A 24,816-nucleotide genomic window follows, 5' to 3' on the forward strand; every position below is an offset into this window, starting at 1 on the left:
CCCGCCCAGACCGCGGCTGCGGGCGGAGCGGAAGGGCCGGGGCCGCCCGAGCCGCGCTGCCGCCTGGCCGGGGCTGCGGCGCGGGGCGCGGGGCTCGGCCCTGGAATGGGAAATCAGTGCTGACCCTGCCGCCGCGCCGCGCCCCGCCACCGCTTTGGCCGCTGTCTGCCTCTTACGTATCGCGACCGGGCTCGGTGGTTGTGTGACCGCACTAAGAAGTATTTGCCACAGCGCGGTCTCGGCCACAGTCAGCTCCAGCCCTTCTCTGGCTTTGCGTGGGGAGTGCTCTCACACATCGGGCTCTGCGGCTCCCGCACTCATCTCTGCCCCAGCCGCTCACCTGGGGCTGCGGCTGTCGCGGAAGCAGTGCTGCTGCCCAGCAGCCCAAACCTCTGTGCAACGCTCCATCGCAGCCAGTGAACCATCACCCCTCTGCCCAATGACAGGCCTGTTGAATTCCATCCCGGCTGCTATTATTTATGGCAAAAAAACCCCACAAAACCACAGAATACACAGGCAGCAATAGGGAAAAAGCTGCAGCTGGCAGGTTTTAGACGTGAAGATTTCAGGCTCAACTGTGGATGTTTTCCTCTGAACTCCTCAGCCCATTTTGGACTGCAGGGAACTTCCACTGTTAATAAAGAACTTCTGTAACTCTCACACTGAAGAGATCACAGTACACATTCCACATAATACTTAAAGTTGGAATCAACAGCCTGAATATTCATGAATAAATATATCAACATCGAACAAATAATTAAAGAAATCGATGTTGAGCTTTTGGAACAGGTTCAGAGGGGGTCACAGAGACACCTGGGGGGTTGGAGCATCTCTCCTATGAAGAAAGGTTGAGGGAGATGGGCTTGTTTAGATTGAGAAGGGAAGATACCACAAAAGGTTTGGTGTCTATATAGTTATTGCAATGGCTGGAGCTGATGTTTGCAGTGGTGTTTTTGTAAAGAGTGTACTATGTATGAATTCTGCTGTTCGGAAGTCCTCAGAGTATCCAGAAATCCTAAATTCTCAAAAATTTCCTACTCTGTGTTTTTAAATCCCTTGATTAATTTTTTCAGTAAAAAGTAACTATGTCATATGCTAGACAACATTTTCATTCTCTACTATAGGATATAAAGGATATAAAGAACCTGAATATTCAGCATTGTCCTTGGGTTCCACTTCAGTGTTGATGTAAGGGACTGCAGTTCTTCAAGTCTTCCTCTCTGGATTTCACCTACTGGTAAGAAATGCGTCAAGTGAGAAAGCAGGCATTATTCTGCTAGCAGATGAACCTGCTACAGAACTTGAGGCATGGAATTCTTCTCAGCCAATTCACATGGCAATAAGTGTGACACACCAAAAGATTAAATGTTACAAACTAGGGCTGGGCACTTTTTTTTCTTTTTCTCAGACTAAGAAGACTGACTCTGTTCTGTTAACAGTTGAGAGCTTTTTTGGAAACATGGAAAATAGGAAGGGTTGATCCAGCTTAGGAGTGACCCTGACGAGTCAGATTTCTCTCTTACACACTGCACAGAGTATTCTTCTCCAAACACAAAGTATTCTTGGTCTTGCCATAGCATCATACTCCTTCTCAGCACGTGCCATTTGCCAGAACACAAATTACAAGTGGAAAACACTGAATCCCTGGCTATCAATACTTGTATCTCCCAACTACTCACAGAATCAATTCCTAAGCCCACAAAACTTTTGCTGTTAGTACTTCTCTTTTTTCAGTTTGCTGCTCAGCTTCCTTACAACACACAAAGCAGGACAATCCCCCATTTTTACAGCTGATTCATGTAAACAAGTTCCCCTTCCTGGGGACATCAGTTCCTTATTTCGTGTATAACCTTTTCAAAACAGATCAGATGTGGAGTGGTAAATAATAGGAGCATATCTCTCAATTGCTGCAGGAAACATACATGAAAACAACACTTCCTCTTCTTCTTCCTTTCATGTCTTCATGTTAGAATGCACAAGTGGGATAGATGACATTCTATATTTGTCTGGAAAACAAATATAGCTGCATCTCAAAGATAGGATTTCTCTCTTGTTGAGAGGGGGGGTCCAGTGAACCTTTTGGTTTGATGTAATCCCTATGTAAGCCACATGAATTTCGTTTATAGTGACATAGTGCTTACAGACCCAAGAAGACTAAGATGCTTGAAAAACATTAAAATATTTGACTTTTTTTTTTTCCTGGAATGTATTTCCCCCAAAATTTTCACTGTTTTTTTAGTAGGTCTTTTTTGTTGGCAACGATGGCCTTCAACATGTCGTACTGCACTTGTAAAATGAAGCTGTATCTACTCTGAAAAGATGAGACTGGCCTAATGCACTACAATTACAACACATTTATCCTACAATGAGTATAAGCACTCATAATTCCTGAACAAATTTTGATTTTGGAGGGCAAGGGCAAGGCGTGAGTATCATCATACACTGAGGTACAGAGGGTAGAGTTAGTGTGTATCCTAGTATCATGCTATCATATTTATAGAAGCACAGGAACCTTCAGTAAATTACAAGCAGCACACATGTGCCTTGCTTTTGATTAAAGTGAGATCACAAGTCAAAAATACTGATGACTAAGAACATAAATTGTTTCCTTTCACAGAAAAGAAAGCGAGAATGGCTTTCTCTCTTGTCTGATAACATCCAAGGTGTGAGGATTTAGCTAAAGATAAAACCCAGCAGTACTTTTCAGAGCCTACACTGAACAACCACCCTTTTTGTTGGAACAAAGGAGCCACAGGTGATGAGCCCCCGCAAGCCCTGAGTCACACAGTCAGTCCAAACATGCATGCTGAGATATAGGGCCAATTGTTATTTTTATTCTGGTCTAATAAAATATTTTGCCAATTCTCTGTGACTGTTGATGCCAAGACAAACATTTTCAATCTGCTATAGAGTGACGGTGCATACAAGAACTTGCATACAAGAGTACACTATTTCAAAGACTGAATGGATTTGGCCTATTATTATTTCAATTCCTTGGAGATCAGGAACCACAATCTTTCCTAAACTCTTTATTTTTTTTTAAACCACAGGAGACAAACAGGCAAAAAGATTCTCAAATTACTGCTTCTGATACAGCCAGAACCATCCTCCTTCAGATGCATCAGACATCATTCTAAATTCCCCTGCCTCCCAGTCACCGCAATGCCCATGAGGAACACCCTGTTACTGCACTTCCAGAACAAATTCTTTCCTTATATACAAACAAATCAGCCAAGAATTGCGCCGTCTGTGCGTTTTAACGAGGGGTAGAATTCCGTTCCCCAGTATCATTGTGCGACCAGTAGGCGGTGCTCCTTTCCTCCGTCACATTCTACCTCTGTGGTTCTTTGTCAACACAAAGACGCAAACCTTGAATAAGCAGAGAAGCTTATCTATATTTTCTGATTCAGCTGGAAAGATCTACCTTAATTTAACAGCCTCACATAAAAACACTGAACGTACAAAACACTGGATGCAAAACACTTTTACTTTCTGTTGCACTGCATCTCATTAGGAACTCTTCACTATGAAAAAGCAGTAATCACACATTTCAGTGAAGGGCAGTTTTGCTTTCTAGTCACACGTTTGTAACCTGACTCGTAAAGAAACCGACAGAAATTGGTATGCAGGTAGAGGAGAGAGAGTGACCCCTAACGAATATGAAAGCCAGAAGTACCTTGCTGTAGCAATGAGCAGGATAATTCAAACACACATAATTGTTGGCTTCATACAGATCCATCCTGGGTAGAGAATGGTGACAAAGTTTGATGGGAATGTTGAAGATGATAAGCAGATGAATTCACAGTACTGCTGATGGGGAGAAAAAAAAAAGATTAATGGGCAAGAGACACAGAAACAATGAGGCTTCATTATTTCAGCTACTTACTGTGGAACTTCTTTGCATGTGTAACTTATCTCTGCTTCCCAATGGAGAACCTAGGAAAAAAAATAATCAAAGAAATGCCCAATGAAAAGAAAGATAAGAGTAGGTCATAGGGCAGACTTTAACAGAAGACTTTATGTAATCCTTCTGCAATTTTTTTTTGTATGACATGAAAGCACTGCGTGCTATGAGAATTAGGAAAAATCCAGTGAGGTAGAATGGCTCAAAGAAGTTCTACATGCACTGTCTAGAGTAAAAAAGTAACATAGTAAGGGCCTGCTTAAGGTTATTTTCTTCTCTGCACCGGCAGCTTAAGTCATGCTGGGGCGAAGAGTTTAAAGATGAGCCCAGACATACATTGGAAAGAAGCCCAAAATCACTCTTGACAATCAATCAAATTTTCTTAGAACAAGGAAGGAAATGTTGAAGAGTCATCCTGCAAAACAGGAGCAGAGAGAGAAAACAGAAGGTTAGTGCAATCCCTATTGGAATACTTCATAATTCATACATATTCCCTTGGGTCAAAAGCCCACCTTCACACTGTCAGAGTGAAGGAAGGAGGATTCTCTGGAATTCTCAGCTGCATTGCATGCTCAGTTTAATCCACACATGGATTATATGTCACAGCTGAGAAGTCTTTGCTCCAGCTTCCTTCTTGCCGTAATGGCAGAACAGCAGGTGTTGACGTAGAGCAAATCTTCCAGTGTTCAAACTTTAGCTCTAAGAATTCTATCCTAAATGCTTAAGAAAAGACCTTTTCTTCTGATGTGGACTATGTGAGGCTTTGTATGCTTATAGATATTAGAAGTTACAACAAATGGTCACGTGAGCTCTTTGCTAATCAGCGTCATTCAAATCTTCCTCAATCTTAACTTACCACAGGTCCACCCACCCCTTTGCAAGAAAGAAATCAAGTGATCTAGCAAAGGGAGAACACATTTCTCAAAAGAAATTAAAGATTAGAAACTGAAAGGCACTTACACGTGCTTTTAATAAGGATCTGTAATTGAAAAGCTTATCTAAAAATATGCAGATTTGGGCAGACTGTTTGGTCTAGGACACAGGCTACATTTCCTGTAAGAAAATTATTTTGCAGGAAATGTATTTTGCTGCTTGTTTCTGTTCAAGACAAACATTTCCAGGGAAGCTTTTCCCGTAGGTTTCTGTTTTGGAACTGTTGGCTTTGGCTTTGGAAAGAGACAGGAAGCATGAGAAAAATCAAGGGAATACGGAATGAAGAGTAAGTCACATCACTCACCTCTGGACCCAAACAAACTCAAGCCCTTTCTAAGACTAACAAAACACAACATGATCTGAGAAAATGCCAGGGGAAAATTATCCCACTGTATGCAGACAGCTGGTCTCCAGTACCCAATTCTGCTAGCAGCATGTGCCAAAGTTGGCTTTACATCAGAACATTGTCTGTATTTGGTTTACCTGGCCATGGCAAACAGTTTTTCTGGCCCTCTTACATTAGTACCAATAGAAATTCAGCTTGCCTATAGAAAGAGATCTGTATCTTAGAAGAAGATACAAAATGTAGATGGTTGAGATAGGGGAACGCTAGTCCTTAAAGACTAACTATGGGTTTACATTCAGAGTTGCTCCAAGAACAATTTGGTTTATCAAAGACAAATGTTTTCCATTCTCTCCACCTCCAATCCTAACTACCTTTTGCAGCATCACCTTGTACTAATACCAACAATACCAGATGTAAAACAATGCCTATGCTTCACAGAACATACTGCATACTGATACATCATCAGCCCCAGGGCAGCTGGCTTACAGCTAGCAATAATGCGTTCTTAGAATGCATTCCTATTACCCTTCATGATATTTATGAACTCATCACAAAGTTTGCGGGATATGCAACTTCTCGAAGCAGTGAATGGCTTTAGCAATCAAATTTTTATCTGGAATCTTTTGATGGTTTACATGAGTTAACTGTAAGCAGTTATCAGATAGCTGCTCCATCACAATGCTGCTGCGTAATGGCATAAATGAATTATTTGCTTAATGTGAGATGCTCTTCCAAATGCTGTTTCATCAAGAATGGATTAATGAACAATTAATTTGTTCTGAGAAGTGAAAGAGTTTGGGGAAGTGCATGACATCATGATATTTATTAACACAAATAACTCGAATTCTCTTTCTTAAAATTTCTGTCTTCAGAACATCTCACTGAAAATGGATACGTAATGCAACATATTCTGCAAATACAGCAACCAAAAATGGATGAGGAGGACAACTAAGATGGCTTTTTTACTGCCAGTGCATTCAGTGGTGATTCAGACTCTTCAGTTCCACAGTAGGCACAATCCTGAAGAAATAAGTGACAAACCTACTCGAGCAAAGAGTAAAGGGGCAGATGTGGGGCAGTAATTGTGAAGAGATTTAGCATCAACTGCATTCAGATCCTGGCACAAGAAGCATTGGTTAAGAATAAGCCTTAGGAACACACTGAATACTGCAGTACAACACAGCACCAGACCAGCAGCAGCTATGTTGATGCAGTGTTTTGGCAGGAGAACTGTGTATGTAAATATAGAGTTGTACTGGTATGCATACATTACCTCTGGGACTGATGGCACCCTTGCTACAGTGTGCCATGCAGACATTTTGGCAACGATGAGAATTGCATCCAATTACTATCATCATAAATGAACCTCAAGGTCCAACACTTAAAACAAGGGGTTCAGGCCTTGCTTGCCAAACGTATTGGTTTCTCATTTGTAGGAAGAATGATTCATTTATATGGGTGAAATTATCACAGGAAAATGCACTTCCTCATGGACTCCATCACAAATTCGCCATTCCTATTTATTTTAAAACCATTTGCATATGAAAGAACAGGAGCGTTTATGCTCTTATGAAAAGCACAACCAACTGTAGTTAAACGTAAATATTTCTATTTAGCTCTAAGTAAGAGATTTGTTCTAAAGCTACATGCAGCAAGCAAACCTCTTATTACTTTAACAGGAGGGTGGAAGACTGCAGGACTAGAAAGATCAGCTTTTACAAGGCCACAAGAACTCTGATTGGAACAGAGAGAGACACAGTTAAATCCCCTCCTCTGGCTAATGGTGAGGAGAAATCCAGTTCAGGCTAGTTTCTTGATAAATATGCATCTAGGGAGTTTTCTGCAGTCATGCATTACAGAACGCATTTTACTAAATACATTGGAAATACATTGGAAATTAGGTTGTGACACAGCCATCTCAGGCTGAGCATCAAGCCACTAACCACTGAGAGTAGAATTAGAGCTGAAAAACGCTCTTCATCTGGCTTCTTAGTAAAAATATAAAGCTGTGTTGTTACTGAATCCTTCAGTAAGAAGATACGTGCTGCGCTGCAGTTGGCCTTGATGTGGTAAAAGAATAAACACTGCAAACATTCGCTCTTTTACATGCATTTTCTGCAAGCTCATAAGAATATCAGGTAGTAAAGCTTCCAGGTAAAAGTTTGGGTCAGAAATATGTGCTCTACAACCAAAAGCCAACCATTTTGATAATGCATCATTGGACTTACAGACTGGAGCTGCATCTGCAAACAAAAGAACTGTCAATATTTGTTAGGCTAACTAGCTAACTTCTAAGCAGTGACTGGAAAATGAACAGATGTATCCTGATTTCACGGGGTTTCTTGTAGACTACAACCTTCCCTCTTTGTCATACTTTCATTGGGAGCACTAAAAAGTGTAAATTAATGTGGATCCATAGACCAGCCAGGAACTCCTTCTGGACATCATAAGTCAAAGCTGGTAGCAGCAAAAATCTAGCCTTCCACTGTGAGCCAAGAAAAATCATTAAACTGAAATTAAAAAGGAGTCAACATCATTTAATTAACTCAAGTAGAAACCATGTATCCAGCAACATCGCCACAGTATCACAATTAGCAAAAAAATTAAAAGGATAGAACTAGATGGAAAGCAAATCACATACAAATCTAGATGAACACATTACCACCAGAATCGTCCTTTCCTCCTGTCCTTATCAAGGATTTCTAAGCTGAAAAAGAGTTCAGACAATGGCTACCTCAGCAGTCACAGAGGTGATTGAAGTCCATCCTCAGGGCAGGATAAATCTATCAGCAGACAACTGGGGAAGTGTCCTTGACTCTTTTTCCTCTGCCTACACTTCATTATCTTCCCCTTGTTAGTGGGACATAAAATGGAGATTAATAAGAACCAGCGTCATGAAGAATCACAATTATTTATTTGTAAATAACTGGGTTCACTGGGGGTAGATCAGCTACAACTCAAAAAAGCCATCTGTAATCTAATTTAAGGTAAATAGGAGAGGGAGAGCAGGGAGGTTTTGTAGGATACTGAGTCAGAATTTCTGAGTTTCACCATAGGATTCATAAGCCTCTCAGCTTCGCTTTACTAAGATAAGTCAAGAATTTTTTCTAGGACGTTTTAACACGACAGGTTTAATTTTCTCTGCACACTCTACCTTTGTTTCTGCACTAGTATTCACAATATAGTAAATCAATTGCAGAAATACTGTGCTCTACTCTCTGCTGAAAACTAGCAAAAATTAAAAAACCACCCCAAAAAACTATTCCTTCATTGAATAATGACTGCTTCATTTCTGATGAAGGGACTGGGTGACGGCTGTGCGTGGAAGATGAACTGACATGACCATCCTTTGTTATTCCAAAGGGCCCTTTCTATATGCTGCTCACTTGCCACTGAGGCATGCTAGTGGAGCCAATTCCCTGCATGAGAAAAAGCATTCCTTGCCCTGTACTCTATGGTTTCTGTCTGTTTATTGGCTGAGTAGATGGGAAGGAAGAACCGTGTTCTACTGTTCAGAGGCTTTGAGAAAGACATTCAAAAATCCTCAACCTATTATAATAACATGTTGGAATTCACAGTTAGACAAGAGGTGAACTCCTCTTGTTAATTGGGAAGTGAACCCAATTAAAGCTACAGTGGGCATCAGTAATACTTGCTTTAGACTGGAAATACCCGGTACAGTGGTCCTGCAGAACACAGCAAGACCAAAGGTCAATTTTCACAAGCTGCTCAGAAATGCTTCCGTTTTCACTCTTAATTTGGCAGCCAAAGGCTTGCTGCTCACAAATTTTGCTTTAAATCCCCTTTAAGCCCTGCTCCAGCTCCAACACCAACGTATGTTGCTCATCAAAGGAATCTGATGGAAACTGCTGAGTACCATTTTGACTCTGTGCAAACCTGGAAATCCCTGTCTGCAAAGGTGAAATCTGAGTCACAGAACACTCAGCTTTTGCCTGATTTGTGCATGCTAACAGATTTCTAAATTCATTAATCTAAGAAAATCCAGCTTAGAGCACACTGCTCATTACAGAAGTAGTTACATGCATTTCCTTTAGCTCTCCTGGCCACGGTTATCAAACACTGCTTAAATCACCTCTTCCAAGAATCTAAAATATTTTCTCTCATTTTACACACTGCCTCATAAGAAACAAGACCATAATAATACTTGCAGTAAATGTATTTTCCACCTCCTCTGATTGTGCCTGCTTATTCCTATTTCTTCAGAAATAATCATCTGTTAACCACAGTCTATCTCGGATGTGATCTGAAGCCTGCCTATACTGGAATCAGAAGGAGCACCTCCTGTGGTTGAGATCAGGCCCTCAAGTTCAGAATTACCACAGCAAGTTAAAAAAAAAGCAATTCAAGCTGGCCTTGCTGCACTAATAACCCGGTATGTAATTTTGTGGGTTTCCCAGCTGAAGGAAAAGACCTTAAGATGCACCAACTTTCTCAGATGCCAATTCTTCTTTCTTTGTATTCTGCTTGTTTTTTCCAGCTGGAAATGGAAAAGTACTGAAAGTGAATCACATGGGACTGAGTCATTTCATCAGAAACGTTTGCCATCAAATTCTGCAGAAAGCCAAGGTTTAGGGAACAACCTGAGGAGCAGCAAAGTCCAGCACTGCTGACATTGCCAGGATGTGTGAAATTGCAAGGTGGGATATTTATATTTCCTTATCGTGTCTGGTTTTCACTGGAAGAAAGATGGTCACTGAAATCACCACAGAACAGAACTTTAAAACATGGGAAGCTTCAGTGAATGTCCTGGAATTGAGTTTGTTTCTGAGAATGCACACATTACTTAACCCTCTTGTTTAGGCTGAGCTAATTCAGTCTCTCAGTTTCAAATTTCTCCTACAGAGGGAACTCCCTCTGAATCTACATTTTTATAATTACTATTACTTTATTTTCTTACGTGGAATCTTACTGTGTAAAAAAGCTTCAGGACCATTTCCCAAAAAACAAAATGAATGCTTTGGTTAAAACCCCTGCATTCTTTTTTTCTCAGGGTCTGCTAGGCTACAGTGACACAGCTGAACAGGTTCCAAAGTAGAAAATTATTTTCTCTCAAGGGAAAGATGTCTGCTGAAAATTAATTTATTTCTAAGTGTCAGTGAAGTAACCCAGAATACTAATTACTAAAGCCAGATTATTAATGATCAGCATGAGCTTCTGCCAGCACTGTCTCCAGAGTGGTGTGAGGAGCAGCTCATAAGCACTGGGGATCGAAATTGTTTGAGAAGCCAAACCTGGTCCAGCAGGAACTGGGCTTTGAGACTGAGCAGAGAACATTTCCTGCCATGTAAACAGACACTCTGTACCTGCGTCTTCACTGTGCTCTTTCCAAAGGACTTCAGTTTTCCTTAACACCTTCCATCAGCTGCTGTTCTGCCCAGCCCCTTCACACGGCAGCAGCCAGAACCTCTCACTGCTGGCAGGCTGCTAGCTCCACTGATGCATCTGGGAGAAGTTACAGTAAGAGAGGAGGAAGGTTGGACTGCTGCCCAGAGCTCTCCAGCAGAATGAAAACATTCTGGCCTACGTTTTTAGGCACATACAGCCTCAACCCGTAGGTGCACAGAACTGGAAAAGAGGGAGTACATCAGAGTTTGTGCAGCAGGGCTTGTGAGCACACACTCAGCAGCATTGCTACAAGAATCACCACGTGCAAAACAGATAAAGACGCAGATTTAAATAGAAACATATTTCCATCTCAGAAAATCTTAACTGAGAAAGGAACAAAGCAAATGAGTTATCTACTTTGCAGCTTAGTGAAACACAGGAGCCTGATGTGGTCGTCTTCTCCTATAAATTAGGCAGCAAAGTAAAAAGGCAGCACGAATTTCAGAGTTCAGACTCTAAAAGTCTTTTTACAGACAAGAATGGCAGAACTTCCAGTTAAACAAAGGCACTCTCATCTGCAACGCTGATGTCCTTTTATTTCCACCACCACGAGTCTCTTCTTATTCCTCACCAAGGAGAATCTAGTAGTCACTTTGCATCACCAACATCTCTGAAAGACACCTAGAACTGTAAAATGAGACAGAGTAAGAAGCAAAGCATGTTTGTGATGTCCTTCACTTCTGTCTCAGGCAGGTCTTTCTAAGGACATCAGCCACCCAACTGCCATTAATGCCACCTACATCCGATTCATTTCCAGTCTGTCCCGGCTAACAAGTACAGTATTTCCCACTCTACAAATATACCGGTACCAAAAACTCTATGCTTAGCTTTTTCTACATTATTTCAGAATCACAGAATGGCCAGGGTTGGAAGGGATCTCAAGGATCACAAACCCCCAGCCCCCCAGCCACATGCAGGGCCACCAACCTCCTCATTTAATACCAGACCAGGCTGCCCAGGGCTCCATCCAACCTGGCCTTGAACACCTCCAGGGATGGATGGGGCATCCACAGCCTCTCTGGGCAGCTGTTCCAGCACCTCACCACCCTTATAGTAAAGAACTTCCCCCTGACATCCAACCTAAATCTTCCCTCCCTCAACTTAAAATCGTTTCCCCTTGTTCTGCAGTTATCAACCCTTTCAAAGAGTTGATTCCCCTCCTGTTTGAAGGCTCCCTTTAGGTACTGAAAGGCTGCAATGAAGTCACCTGCAGCCTTCTTTTCTTCAGGCTGAACAAGTCCAGCTCCCTCAGCCTGTCTTCATAGGGGAGGTGCTCAGTCCCCTGATCATCTTTGTGGCTCTCCTCTGGATCCTCTCCAACAGCTCCCTGTCTTTCTTGTACTGGGGGCTCAAGAACTGGTTGCAGTACCCCAGATGGGGCCTCACAAGAGCAGAGTAGAGAGGGATGATCACCTCCCTGTCCCTGCTGGCCACCCCTCTTCTGACCGAGCCCAGGATACCAGTTGCTTTCTGAGTCTCAAGGGCACACTGCTGGCTCATGTTAAGTTTTTCATCCATCAAGACCCCCAGGTCCTTCTCTGCGGGGCTGCTCTCAAAAGAAAATGTTCTTTTTTCATATTTTTTTGTCATTTCGGCTAAGTGCATACCTGCTCAATATTTAAAGGCCGTTTCAATATCCAGACATGCTGTACCCACCGTCAGTCCGGAGAATACGGGACAGACGGATGTGAAACCGGGCTGCGGTGCGAGAGCGCCGCCTGGCGGTGATGCGGCACAAGTGCAGCCGCAGTGCGAGCAAACGCACACGGCCAGGGCGGACGCGGCGGGGAGATCGGACGCGGCTGTTACCACTGACAAAGGCCGGCACGCGGTAACCGCCACCATGTAAGGTTACATTGAAGGGTATGAGAGAGGGCAAGGAACTGCAGCACAAGAGCTATTGCTTCCCTCAACGCAGATCCACTTACGGACGTGCGATCAGTTCCCCTGAAGTCAATCAAGTTGTTGGAAGTAAATGTGGAAGGAGTTCAGACTGCGACCTGCAGGCTGTCACTGTGAATCCCATCTGACGGCATTCCTTTAAAACAACGTTACATGAAAGCCTGTTACTAAGTGACTTGCTTTTAGATGTTGATTTACTCACTTTCACCAGATCCCTTTTGCCCATAAAACGCTTTGTGTGTGTATCAGTTAGAGATAACACTCACACTACCTGGTTTCACAGGGGCTTTGGATAATTGCTCTTTGTCCATTTTTGAAAGCACAAATGGAAATACCCAGTCACTTCCAAGAGCTTTTTTGCCACGTGAAATGTGTTCTTTCACTTTTAAAGTCCAACTCAAACTTCACAAACTAGAGATAAAGGACATTTAGGACTTTGTACCTTCAGTGTTCTGCAACATTCCTCCTTACACGTGGATAGGTGTGCTCCATCACAGTATTCGCGTTTGTTTTGCTCATGGTGCCTCTGTTCACATGGATGGATGCTCAAGTTAAGCATCTGACTGCAAGACCAAGCATTTCTTCAGCTGTTTTTACGTGACACTGAGGTCAGGGAAGACCTAAGAAATACACAGAGTACATTCCAAAGCAACAGAGGTGTTCCTTAAGTGGAGACAGGGAATTAATTAATTGTGGAATGACACACAGCGTCAGGAAAGGAAGAAAGAACTTTGGCTACTGTAAATTTTAAAATATAGAAAAAGAACACTGATGCCAAAGGAAACTGACCTTTGAAATCAATAAAGATCCTTTTAATAACCCAACCCCAAATCTTGCAACCTGTCATTTTATGATATAGATTAGTAGGGACAGAAAAACAACATCTTGCAAAGATTTAAACTTGTCTTGAAAGAAATAGGAAGTTATCAGGCTGATGTTTTGATGAATAGGCAATTTTAACATAATTTCTCAAAGCCCGTATCTTGCCAACTGCTTGAATCAACTAATCACCTAATTTAATCTACTTGAAACAAAGAAGATTGAGGCTTGAATCCCTTCTTACTCAATCAGAACTGAGTATCAGGATTGATTTACGTTACCTTTTAACTTGCATACGTAAATCAAAGGAACTTCAGGCTCCACGACCTTTATCTAAGCAGTTACCAGGAGGAGGAAGTAGTAAAATACTATAAACAGCACTGACTAAAAGCATGATCACTCTAGGAAATGTCCAAAATAAATATTATTACAGATATAGAAGCTTCATCTTCATTATGTTTAGATTAAATTGGTCTTTTATACCTCAGATACTCAAAATTTCCACTGAGGCTTTTAACATCCAACCCTACTGCTCCATAAATGTTTCTTGATGCATACTGGGCATCCGTACTTGCAAATCAGGCTTCAAGCTTACCACCCATTACAGGTTCCAAGGTGGAGAGCACTGCCTTGCCTACAGAAATGGCAAAATGATGGATTTCTATACTTTATCAATTATTTCAATGAGCATAACATATTTCAGCTTGAAAGACCAAAGTTTACAGTTATTGGAATGATGACTAGAATGGAAGTGAATGAGCTTAGCCCACAAATTCTCAAAGCACAACAAAATGCGTCAAAAGTTTTAATAGTTATGACTTTGATACAGAAGCCATGTAAGTGACAGAGCCCTTCTATTGACTGTTAGAACAGTAATACATGTGTGATTGTCTTCAGGCCCCAGTACCTAAACAGTACTGGAATTAAAAAAAAAAAGAACAAATATAGCTGATTTCCAGCTGGAGAGGAAAGAGAAATACTGAGCTGCTTTCATGCACTTTATGGGAAAGATTGCATAGCTGGTTTAGATAGAAAATGTCTTTTTATGTCCTCAGTAATAGTGCTGTGCTTCTTTAATTTCTTCATGGATTATAGATGATCGGATTCTTCTATTCAACGTTATCAGACCACAGAATGAGTACAATGCAAGACTCCCTCTGAGAGCAAGGACACAGTCTCAAAGTTTCTCTTGGGAAGAAACGAATCACATATGCAGTAATCATATCCAAAATGCAAACATTTCAAGTTTCATAAGGACGTGACAATCCGTAAAATATTAGTTGAAGGTAAGCACCAAACCCAGCAACTGCCATTTCAGTGACTGAAGGGCAAACCCGGGATGTGGTTGTCTTCAACACTGGGAATTGGATCTTGACTGCTGTCCTTTCACGTAAGATAATTTCCATGCAAGATCCCCAGCTGTACAACACAGTGATAGAGGCATCTCATTATTTAAGGCCCGTGCTTTTTTTTTCTTGGAGAATTCACCCAAGCTAATCGCTTTTTTCTTTCTTTTTTTTTTTTTTTTGCTTGTAAGAGCAGTATTAAATATTCATAAATACAAAAAAATTGTGGAAATACCTTTAGTAACACTCTGATTCTGTCTGTTAAAAAAAAAGAAAAAGGAAAAAGAGTAACCACAACCCAGCAATCAGCCATCTTTGCCAGAACGCCAGCAGTGAAGATAAAAACGTGACTGTTCCAAATATCCTGCGGATGAAATGAAGCTTCTCTCTCTTTGCAGACCAGAATCATTTCAGTATTTTTTGAGTTCTAAGAAGCCACAAGGAGAGGACAGAAGCCCCCAGAGCGCCTGAGATTCAGATAGGCTGGACTGAAATCATTCTGACAACACTGGCTCACACACAGTTCTTCAGATTCTTATGTGGAAAGTACTGCAAAGGAAGCAAAAATATTAAGAGATATATAAATATTTATCACTATGTGCAACATTCTCCTTAGAATACATACAGAAAGGTGTTCTGTAAAGATTCGGGATCTCTGCTCTCTTGTTCTCTCTCCTACTGAGGACATTTGAGAAAGCAAAAAAACCTGAAGTGCATTTCCATCGGCACTGAAGTATTTCAAGATAAAATGCATTCCTAAACCAAGTAAATTTTACTCCCAAAAGCACCATCATCCTCTTTACAGGATATCTAACAATTAGGAAGATCAAGCATAAAAAGTGAATTGGTATTAGAATTATGATAAGATGAGGAGTGGCAGCATTTAAAGGATTTCTCATTTTGAAAGCAGATCTAATAGTTTCCAACCACTGCTTTACCCAAAGTCTTGCCATCATTTGGACAGGGAGATATTTTTTAATTTTCAGTCCTAAGTTGTTGATAAAGATATTAATGGGCTGATAATAAAACTACACCATTCCTTTTGAAATGCAGCTCTACCATTTGATCTGCAAAATTATTTTTGTGGACAGTGTTGTCAGCAACTGCGAGACTGCGAGACCCCCCCGTGGGTTGTGACGTGGTTAGGCCCCCTCCCTGCTCTATGATTGATGTGTGGTGCGTGCCCTTAGGGGCGTAGACGAAGCACTTAGGCTATATAAGTTAGTGTATACGTGTAATAAACGCCATTTGCTGTTCACCACATTGGTGTCACCTCGGTAATTGGCCAAGCTGCGGTCTCCCAGGAATACGGAACGGGCGCTTACGGCAACAAGTGGTGACCCCGACCGACGTGATTCCTGGGAGTGAATCAGCCAACGGAGCAGGAGTCCATTGCAGAGCGGGTAAATTCAAATCTGCGGAGTAGTGGAAGCCCGGGGACGGGGAGGAGTGCGCATTACTCCTTGTCAGGTGGGAGGCCCGGGAGAAGGAGCCGGGATCCCCCTAGGACGTTAGGGGAAGCGCCAGGAGAGGCCAGGCATAAGTTCGGCCGGACGCGTTATGGAAGCCGTTATAAAGGTGATTCTGCATGCATGTAAAATTTACTGCGGGAAAAATGTTCCTTCTAAGAAGGAGATTTCAGCGACACTCTCCTTGCTGGAAAAGGAGGGGCTATTATCATCCCCCTCTGACCTATATGATCCTGATAATTGGGATTCATTTACTGCTGTGCTCTCACAGAGAGCAATGTCCACTCAAAAGGTTGCGGAGTTTAAAGTGTGGGGATTAATTTTGACAGCTCTTAGGAAAGCAAAAGAGGAGAAGATTGCAGGTGACCGTGCTAGGGATCTGCTGGGGTTAGGGCCAGGGGGGGGTCTTGTCTCCCCTACAGGTTCGCTGGAGGGCAAGATGGCGCTGACTCCTTCGGCCCCACCAGAAACAACGACCCTGGGGATAAAGAAGAACGAAGCGGAGCAGGAACGATCATATCATAAAGAGGAGGACCCATCTCCTTACCCGGCTTGCAGCTTATATCCTTCACTTAAGCCCTTTAAAGATAAAGGGGGAGGGGGGCCTGTGGAGGAACGCGGTATAACTTTTAGCACAGTTGATAAGAGGGTCCTTGGGGAGGGAGAGATGTCTGGAGGAGTTGTGGTGCGACCTGTGGAATGCGGCAGCGGGGGCGGGACTCACCTACTGCCCGATTCCGCTTGCTATGGCGGCCACCCCCCGAGGGGCGTGGATTGTCCCCAGCCTTGCTGTGGGGGGGGCGTTCCGACGGGGATGGCCCCGGGGTCCGCTCAGGAGGGGCATGGTCCCATATCGACAGCTTCATGGGGCCCGCCTACCCTCACTGATTGGGCTCGTGTGAGAGAAGACTTAGGAGCCGCAGATCCAGCAGGTACCGCGCTTACTCTCCTGGTGGTGGTAAAACCAGAGGGTCCAGCTTGGACTCCTCTGGATTCCAAAGCAATTATTCGCCTTTTGGATTTAGTTAAAAGCAAAGGTCTGCGTTCCCCTGTTACCATGGCAGCGGTGGAAGCTCTCATGGCTTCTAGTCTCTTGCCATATGATGTGGTGAACCTTATGCATGTTATTCTTGAGCCTGTACAATACATCCTGTGGTATAATGAATGGAATAGACTACTTCAAGCTGTAGTGGCTGCTGCCACCCGTGACCCCCACCATCCAGCCAACGGCCAGCGCAGAGGCGACAGAACTAATCTTGCACGTCTTCAGGGCCTGGCAGATGGAATGGTGGGATCCCCGGAGGGCCAAGCAGCATTGCTTAGAGCAGGAGAGCTGGCAGCCATTACAACTGCAGCCCTTCAAGCCCTGCGAGAATTGGCTAAGGTTGCGGAACCTGTGCTTCCATGGGCAGAAATCAAGCAGGGCCCCTCTGAGTCATTTTCTGATTTTGCGAATCGCCTGATCCATGCAGTGGAGGGATCTGACCTCCCGCGGGAGGTCCAATCACCAGTCATAATAGATTGTCTTAAGCAGAAATCGCTGCCGGACATCCAGCAAATCATCAGAGCAGCACCGGGAACTCTAACTACCCCAGGGGAGCTTATTAAGTATGTACTAGATCATCAGAGGGTCATACCATTAACTTATGAGGGACTAGCAGCCGCCATGCAGCGGATGGCTGCTTCAGTTAGTTCTGCGGTTAAGACCACAGTGATGTCAGCCACTCAGGTCAGGGAAGAAAGGGATAAAGGCCCGTGCTTTAAGTGTGGGCAGCGTGGTCACTTTAAGGCGCAGTGCCCTGAGAAGACGGGGCAGAGTGGTTCACAGGGACCGGAGAGGCGGTGCCAATTATGTGGCAGAGCTGGACATGTTGCACACCAATGTTGGAAGTTTGTCATGGTGCCGCAGGGAAACAAGGATGGGAGGGTGCTGTAGGCCCAGGTCCCCTCCCCGGGAACACCAAACGGGCCAGACAATGCGGCTCTGCCTACCCAAGATCGGGGTCCCGTACCTCAGTGAGCCCCTCACCCACAGTGGCGTTAACCATGGGAATGGGGGAGCGCCTCTTGGGCAGGATTATGCTTACTTGTGCGGGGAGCGTGCTTTCTTGCAGGTCCACTGAGGAAGAGAACACCGCAAATATGCCCTCAGCTATGACTACTAACGTCTTGTCCACACCATCGGCATCCCCCTTCACCGCCCCCTCGGATTCAGCTTCGCACAAACAAATAGAAGAAGACTGCGCTGAACTGTCTGCACTTTTATCTTGCAAAACGGCTCAAGTGCAGGAATCCAAGGTCGCTGAAACTTCTCAGCCGTATCCAGGACAACCGCTGTATCCTTCTCTGTGTAATTCAATACCACTTGTGGGGGCAGGGGGAAAAGTGAGCTGGGATGGACACTTGCTGTCTCCTCTCAGGAGGTGGAATGCAGTAACACCCAGGGGGGTGGGGACTGCGGGCAAGGCTCGGGTATGGATTGGTCAAAAGTTAGAGAAGTGGTAGAAGAAAAAACAGCAGAGAGAAAGGGAAGCGATGTAACTTACAGGTGCTCGGATGATAGTGTACGGCCAGCACTGTCCACTCTGACTGCACCTGAAGGTGTAGGTGGCGTCCGGCCGGCGCCCTCTGCTCAGGTTACACCCAACGGAGAAAGAAATAACGATAGTCTCCGGACCCACTCTCTGCCACAGTGTTCAGACCCATTGACTCGACCCACACATCCTTTTACAAGATTGAGTGCGCATGCAACCAATCAGAAGCCTCTACAACAGTCAGTGTATGATCAAAGGGAGATGGGCACAGTGGGAGCAGTGCGGAGCTCGCAGCTTCCAGCTGTGACTGAACAGGATAGCGAAAGGAGAAAGGTGAATTTGCATTTGGGAGTTAAGAGAGATGCACTAACAGATTGTGGGAAGTTTAGATCTAGCCTGATAGAGGAAGGAAAAGTACTAGAGATCTTCCTGGTAGTAGGAAACGGTAACAGAGGCCTGGGAGGGGTATCCCTCAATCGGAAAGACATCACACACCTGATAGATTGTGTAGAGAAACAGGGATTGAAATCACTCCTTGCTTTAAATGCATTAGAAATCCTGACAGTATTAGGCCTTCTCTTTCTGCATGTAACAAATCTGATGTGCATGGTTCTTAAGCCAGTGCAGTACACATTGTGGGCATTAGAATGGGTTCCCTTCAGGGACAAGTGGCCAAATTGAGGCCTGGAGAACAAGCAATTCCATACAGCAGGTTTGTGAGAGCAATGCTCTCAAGGCTTGAGACATCTGCCTTGATATTGAACAGATGTTTCTTATTTTTGAAGTACTTTCCAACAGGTACCTGAGACAACGTTGGTATATATTGGGCATAGATAGTGCCACTAGAGCTATCAGCAATTACTCTAATCTCTAATCTCTCTGTCTATAACTTTATTAGTATTGTAGGGTTATTAGGGTAGGATTATTTTGCGAATCGGGATGTAACGGGGCAAGGCTTAACCGAGAGGACAATGGCATGTATAGGCACCATGCGGGGATTGCGGGTTGTACGCGGTTAGGGTCCTCTCGAGTTGTAGTAGACTTTCTTGAGCATGGAGGGGGGGGAGATGTTGTCAGCAACTGCGAGACTGCAAGACCCCCCTGTGGGTTGTGACGTGTTAGGCCCCCTCCCTGCTCTATGATTGATGTGTGGTGCGTGCCCTTAGGGGCATAGACGAAGTACTTAGGCTATATAAGTTAGTGTATATGTGTAATAAACGCCATTTGCTGTTCACCACATTGGTGTCACCTCAGTAATTGGCCAAGCTGCGGTCTCTCAGGAATACAGAACAGGCGCTTACAGCAACAGGACAGTTCTTTACTGTAAGAAATTACCTATGGAAGCTACTCCAAAAGCAAGGAATGCTGATATTCATACAGAGGCTGAGTTCTTGACAATGACCCAAAAGTCAATCCGCAGGCCTGCATTGCAGCTACTCGACTTTAACAGTGAAGAGACTTCATATTTATCCCCAAAATTACTACCATTTTGTTGTGATGGGAACATTCTCACTTTTCTTCTGACATACAATAGTACAATATTTATTTGAGGAAACTTCCAGAAAACTGCTACTGATCAAGCCTCTGGTGCAACCTATCACAGCATTAACAAAGGCCACTTACTATCTAACACAGGAAATCAGAATCTGACAGGGCAAAGTGTTGACTTCACGTTCAGTAAGCAGAAGGTTGAACCAAGCAGCTGGTAGATCTGCAGTAGTGATGAGGATACAGGATGGTGATACCACTTGAAAAACAAAACTAAGGTAACTTTTTGGTCTTTCAGCATTATCATACCAGCAGTGTCATCTCCACAATTTCACCAAACAGCAGTAATTCAGCTCTTCACAACGTCATTTTACAGACTGTGTCTATGTTTTACTGCAGTTGAGCTGCAAGCATTTCTCAAACGTGCTGTCCTTATTTGCAAAGTATAGTTCTGTGAATTAGATTCTGTAATTAAAAGGACTTGAATTCTGGTTGCAGACAGAGATGGCAAACTTAGGTAAGTCAGAATGCTCCCTTGAATCACGTAAAGTTCAATTAGCCTGTCAGAAAGAAAGAATGCTGTTTAGAATAACCCTCTCTCTGTGTGTAAGAGAGTAACTACGGAAATTCAGAGGTACTGATAATATTTCTTTTATATAAGAGTTTATTCTACAACAAGATATACGTACAAGGAGATACTGATAACATCCTCAGAAAAGATCAGATTTAGTGCAGGAAAGACGTAGACAAAAATTTGTGGTGCAGATCTCAGATCTGCAAATGTGCTCAGTTTTTAGAATGAGCTAAAGCTAGAAACTAGGGCTGGAAACCTCAGATCTTTCTGTAACAGAATAAAGAATAAAACAAGAACGACTGCTTAATTTCTGATTCATATGCCAACTGCAGAATATTTACATTTCACATTGTCTCCTTCTCCAGGACAGTTAAAATCCACAGTTAGACAAGGCATTTCTGTTAACTACTTGCCAGCACAGCAAGCCTTCTCTCAGGCTCTCAGGAAGATTGACATACGTGAAGAGAAACCTCCATCTTCTGAAATTATTTGATTAGAGGGCCAAGCAGAGCACTGGATTAAATCAAGTGTCAATTGACTTATTTATTGGATATACAGCAAAGCAAAATGTTTCCCAATTGCACTTAGGCTGTTGCACAGCATTTGGGTTCCTAAGCAGATCAAACTAGGCAGATAAAGGTGATGCTTCTCTTGCTAAGTCCAAGACTATTTTTGTATTTCTGGGTATCATTCTGAACTTTGAAAATTAAGCATTTTACTAATAAGAAAACACTGATAAAAGTGATTTCTTGCTACTGTTTTCTCACTAATAATCTCCTGCCTATTTGTCACTAGCTCTGATTTTAGTCTTTAGGAACTAGATCATCTGCACTTTAGAAAAGAACTTACAGAATGCACAGAATCTAAGACATAGTTGCTGCCCCTTCAGCTTTGGATAGGACAAGAATCAGGATATCAGCTGTTAGAGGAGTAAAGGCCCACATAGTTCAGAATAGCATATTTACAATGACATCTTTTTGTTTCATATGTTGTCTCACTGCTCAGGTTTGTCAGCTCCCAGGTGTTACTAATGCCATATTCTTCTCAAGCTCCATTTCAGATTGTTATAGTATGTTTCACCCTCAGGCCTTCGAATAAGCTTAAACTTCCATGATGATTTATAAACCAATTTCCTGGGGAAAATGTAACCAGTCTTGTAGAACAGAACACTTCGCTAATGCCAGCTCAGAGTCCAAATGCTTCCATTGCACTACAAGCAGCTTCTAAATGAGAACAATTTTGAAACCTACTGAAATCAAATTCTCTGAACTAGCAATTATCATTTATTTATAACTTACTCAAGCTTCCAGAATAACAGTCAAAAATGCATATAACATCTACCTTGGTCAACAAGGAGCAGTGTCGTCTTCTAGCTTCTACAAAAAGTCATGAACATCAGCAGCACAAATCAAGCAACAAACAAGAGCATTTTCATTTGCCTGACAACAGCACAAACCTTGCAAAGGCTGTCTGTAAGGGATTAAACCTGAACAGCATCATAAACAAAGGAAGCGGTGACATGAGGAAAAAAAATCAGTCAACGTACAATGGGTGAACTTGAGCTCATATCAAGTACAAGCCTGGATCATGGTGTCAAAATTAATGCCTGCTGCATGTATCAAGTACATATAACTGTACTGCAGCTTAGAAAAAATAAATTGGTATATTGAGCTCTGTGAAATAAGTGCTCCAAAAATGGAGTATGCAAAGGAAAACCTTTGAACATTCCTATCAATAAGGCAAAGAAGATATTCTTCTTCAGTAATGAGATTTTACATTTGAATAGAACATATTATAAAAGTTTCCCATGTTTGCCAAAAGTCAGGCAAGCACGGGACTCATTTAGCAAAATAAAGAAGACGGAGTTGTATGACAGATGTTGTATGACAAATGGTTTTGCAGAGAACACATGTTGAAGCAGTGGCAAAGCCACAGGTTTCTACCTTGCATCCTAAGCTTCATACTCTTACAATGTGAAGAAGTGGCTCTTTGTATGGAATAAGGGTAAAGAATAGAGAATAAAGAATTTCTTCACTGCCAACAGAAACAATCTGAGATCTGGAAGATTACTTAACGTTTTCTGCAGAAACACATACTAGGCACCAATGTGGTATTCTAGGATACAGTGTTCAGAAATGCTGATTGCCTACAGCTTCAAAACAAAGTCTCTGGATACTATAATTACCCAACATCTCCCATAGCTCATCAGCAACCAGTTCTTAAAAGCGACCATTGCTTTAATGCAAAGTGTCTAATTTTCAGAGCTGATAAGCAACTGAAAGTATTAATCAGTAAGTATTCCCATTTCCTTGAAATTAAAGTTTGGAATGTATTCAGCTGGGCACAAAAAAAGGAGATACGCAAAAACAGATGAAATCACAGCTGTCTCTGGACACGGATAGGTTGGCAGTTCTCCCATTCATCTGCTAAAGACTTTCAAAAGGGACAATTTCACCAAGATGAAAAAAGGTTTTCATATCTTTTCACATCATAGCTTGCAAACTGCTTCTACAACACAGCAGTAAAATCTGTCATGGCACAGGAAACCTCTGAAACTACAGCTTCTGCTGTATTTTCAATCTGCCTTCTATTCTTCACATTTGATCTGTGCTATCTACCAGCTCTATAGGTACAGCACAGCCTTTTCATTGAATAAATGAAATTCTACCTGATCCCAGCAGCTTCTATACAGAAGACCAATCTGCAGAAAATGTTTGGGGTTTTTTTGCTATAAACATGTGCTAACAAAATATTACATATACTCAGTCCAATCTCACCATAATGATGACATATATGTTGCAACAGAGTGCCTGTTGGTAAGTTGATTAGTCAAGGAGTGCCTGATATATTTCTAATGTATAGAAGACACTCATATTGACTTTCCAGAATATCATCCTCAGATGCTGATGTTTCCTGGGATCCACAGGGACCTCACACTTTACAGCAGAACCATTGCCTCACAATGTTTTTCCTTAGAAATTTAATTTATTGTAGAAAAAAAAACTCTCCTGTATTTTTCAGGACACATCAAAGTTCTTAATCACCATTAGCATCAAGATTATCAATCCAAATTTTAATCTACTTCAACTCAGTTCTAACATTCAGTCTTATTTCCTATGGAAATAAGTCCATTTGACTGTGAGCTTTGGCAATCCTCTCCAGAAGCAGCCATGACATCTGTAATTTTGTTTAAAAATCAATACATAAAAATCCTGGCACACTGGATGGGTTCCTATGCAACAGGGATCCCTGGTTGAAAACTGTATGTGTTTGAGCTTCCAGAAGATGAAAATATATCCCTGAAAAATTCACACAGATACAGACAGAAAAAAAGGAGGGGATAACTGAGTCACTGAGCTCTTAGTCTTAAGTTAGGACAGAACTGGAGTAGGCTCTGGAGAATTAAATTGAGTTAGGGTAAGAAGACATCCTCCAGGCTCCTCAGCAAAACTCAGTTCTCTTATGCCTGATATTTCTTACACTACGCTACACAGCCAACAGCCAGAAAGAATACCTGAAAATAGGCAAAGTGACAGTCTTTGTCTCCATACCTGAGAAAGTCCGGTGCTTTGGAAATCATGTTTTCAAAATCCGCAAATCCTAATTTGCCATCACCATCCATGTCAGCTTCTTCTATCACTTTCTCACAAACCAGAGTGATTTCTTCTGCTGTTAGCTCTTCTCGGGTCAGCTTATTGAGGGTTTGTTCCAGGTCTGCTTTACAAATGAAGTTATCTGTGTTAAAATCTGAAGAGTGAAAGAAGCAAAGAAAAGATCACTGGCAACTCTCACATTTATTTTCAGCAAAGACATACAAAACTATCTCAGTACATTACCATAGATCTTAAAGGCATAGATAGCTTTGAGCTCTCTGGGAGCCATTTCACTGAGCACAGAGAACATGTCCACAAAATCATTGAAGCTGAGGCTTCCCTCTCCGTCTTCCGAGAAAGATTCCACAATTCTTTCCTTAAAGGGATTCTCCTGTAAATACAAACCTTTTATTACTTAAAACAAATAAAAAAAACCAGTAACACCTATTTGGAATATCAGCAAATGCGCCTAAACCTTGCCAAACAAACAGTCGTTAGTTGT

General features: G+C 42.5%; 2 protein-coding genes across 7 annotated transcripts in view; both read right to left on the reverse strand.

Annotated features, from left to right (window-relative positions):
• TBC1D2B (TBC1 domain family member 2B) overlaps positions 1-3,811 on the reverse strand; it is a 34,193-nt gene extending 30,382 nt beyond the window's left edge. The window contains exons 1-2 of one of the 2 annotated variants that reach the window (XM_048956168.1): positions 3,677-3,811; positions 1,146-1,234 (exon numbers count right to left, since the gene is read on the reverse strand). In XM_048956168.1, coding sequence (XP_048812125.1) covers positions 1,146-1,160 — 15 coding nt within the window. In that variant the 5' untranslated portion in view covers positions 1,161-1,234; positions 3,677-3,811. Of the gene's footprint in view, positions 1-1,145; positions 2,054-3,676 lie in introns of those variants that run through there. The other variant, XM_048956169.1, reaches the window with a different exon arrangement.
• A 10,989-nt stretch (positions 3,812-14,800) lies between these two features.
• CIB2 (calcium and integrin binding family member 2) overlaps positions 14,801-24,816 on the reverse strand; it is a 38,028-nt gene continuing 28,012 nt past the window's right edge. Inside the window, exons 4-6 of one of the 5 annotated variants that reach the window (XM_048955680.1) lie at positions 24,558-24,705; positions 24,273-24,468; positions 14,801-15,205 (exon numbers count right to left, since the gene is read on the reverse strand). In XM_048955680.1, coding sequence (XP_048811637.1) covers positions 15,184-15,205; positions 24,273-24,468; positions 24,558-24,705 — 366 coding nt within the window. In that variant the 3' untranslated portion in view covers positions 14,801-15,183. Of the gene's footprint in view, positions 15,206-20,007; positions 21,945-24,272; positions 24,469-24,557; positions 24,706-24,816 lie in introns of those variants that run through there. The other 4 variants (XM_048955678.1, XM_048955677.1, XM_048955679.1 and 1 more) reach the window with 4 other exon arrangements.

Source organism: Lagopus muta, chromosome 10, assembly GCF_023343835.1.
Source record: "Lagopus muta isolate bLagMut1 chromosome 10, bLagMut1 primary, whole genome shotgun sequence".
In the NCBI taxonomy this organism is placed as follows: domain Eukaryota; kingdom Metazoa; phylum Chordata; class Aves; order Galliformes; family Phasianidae; genus Lagopus; species Lagopus muta.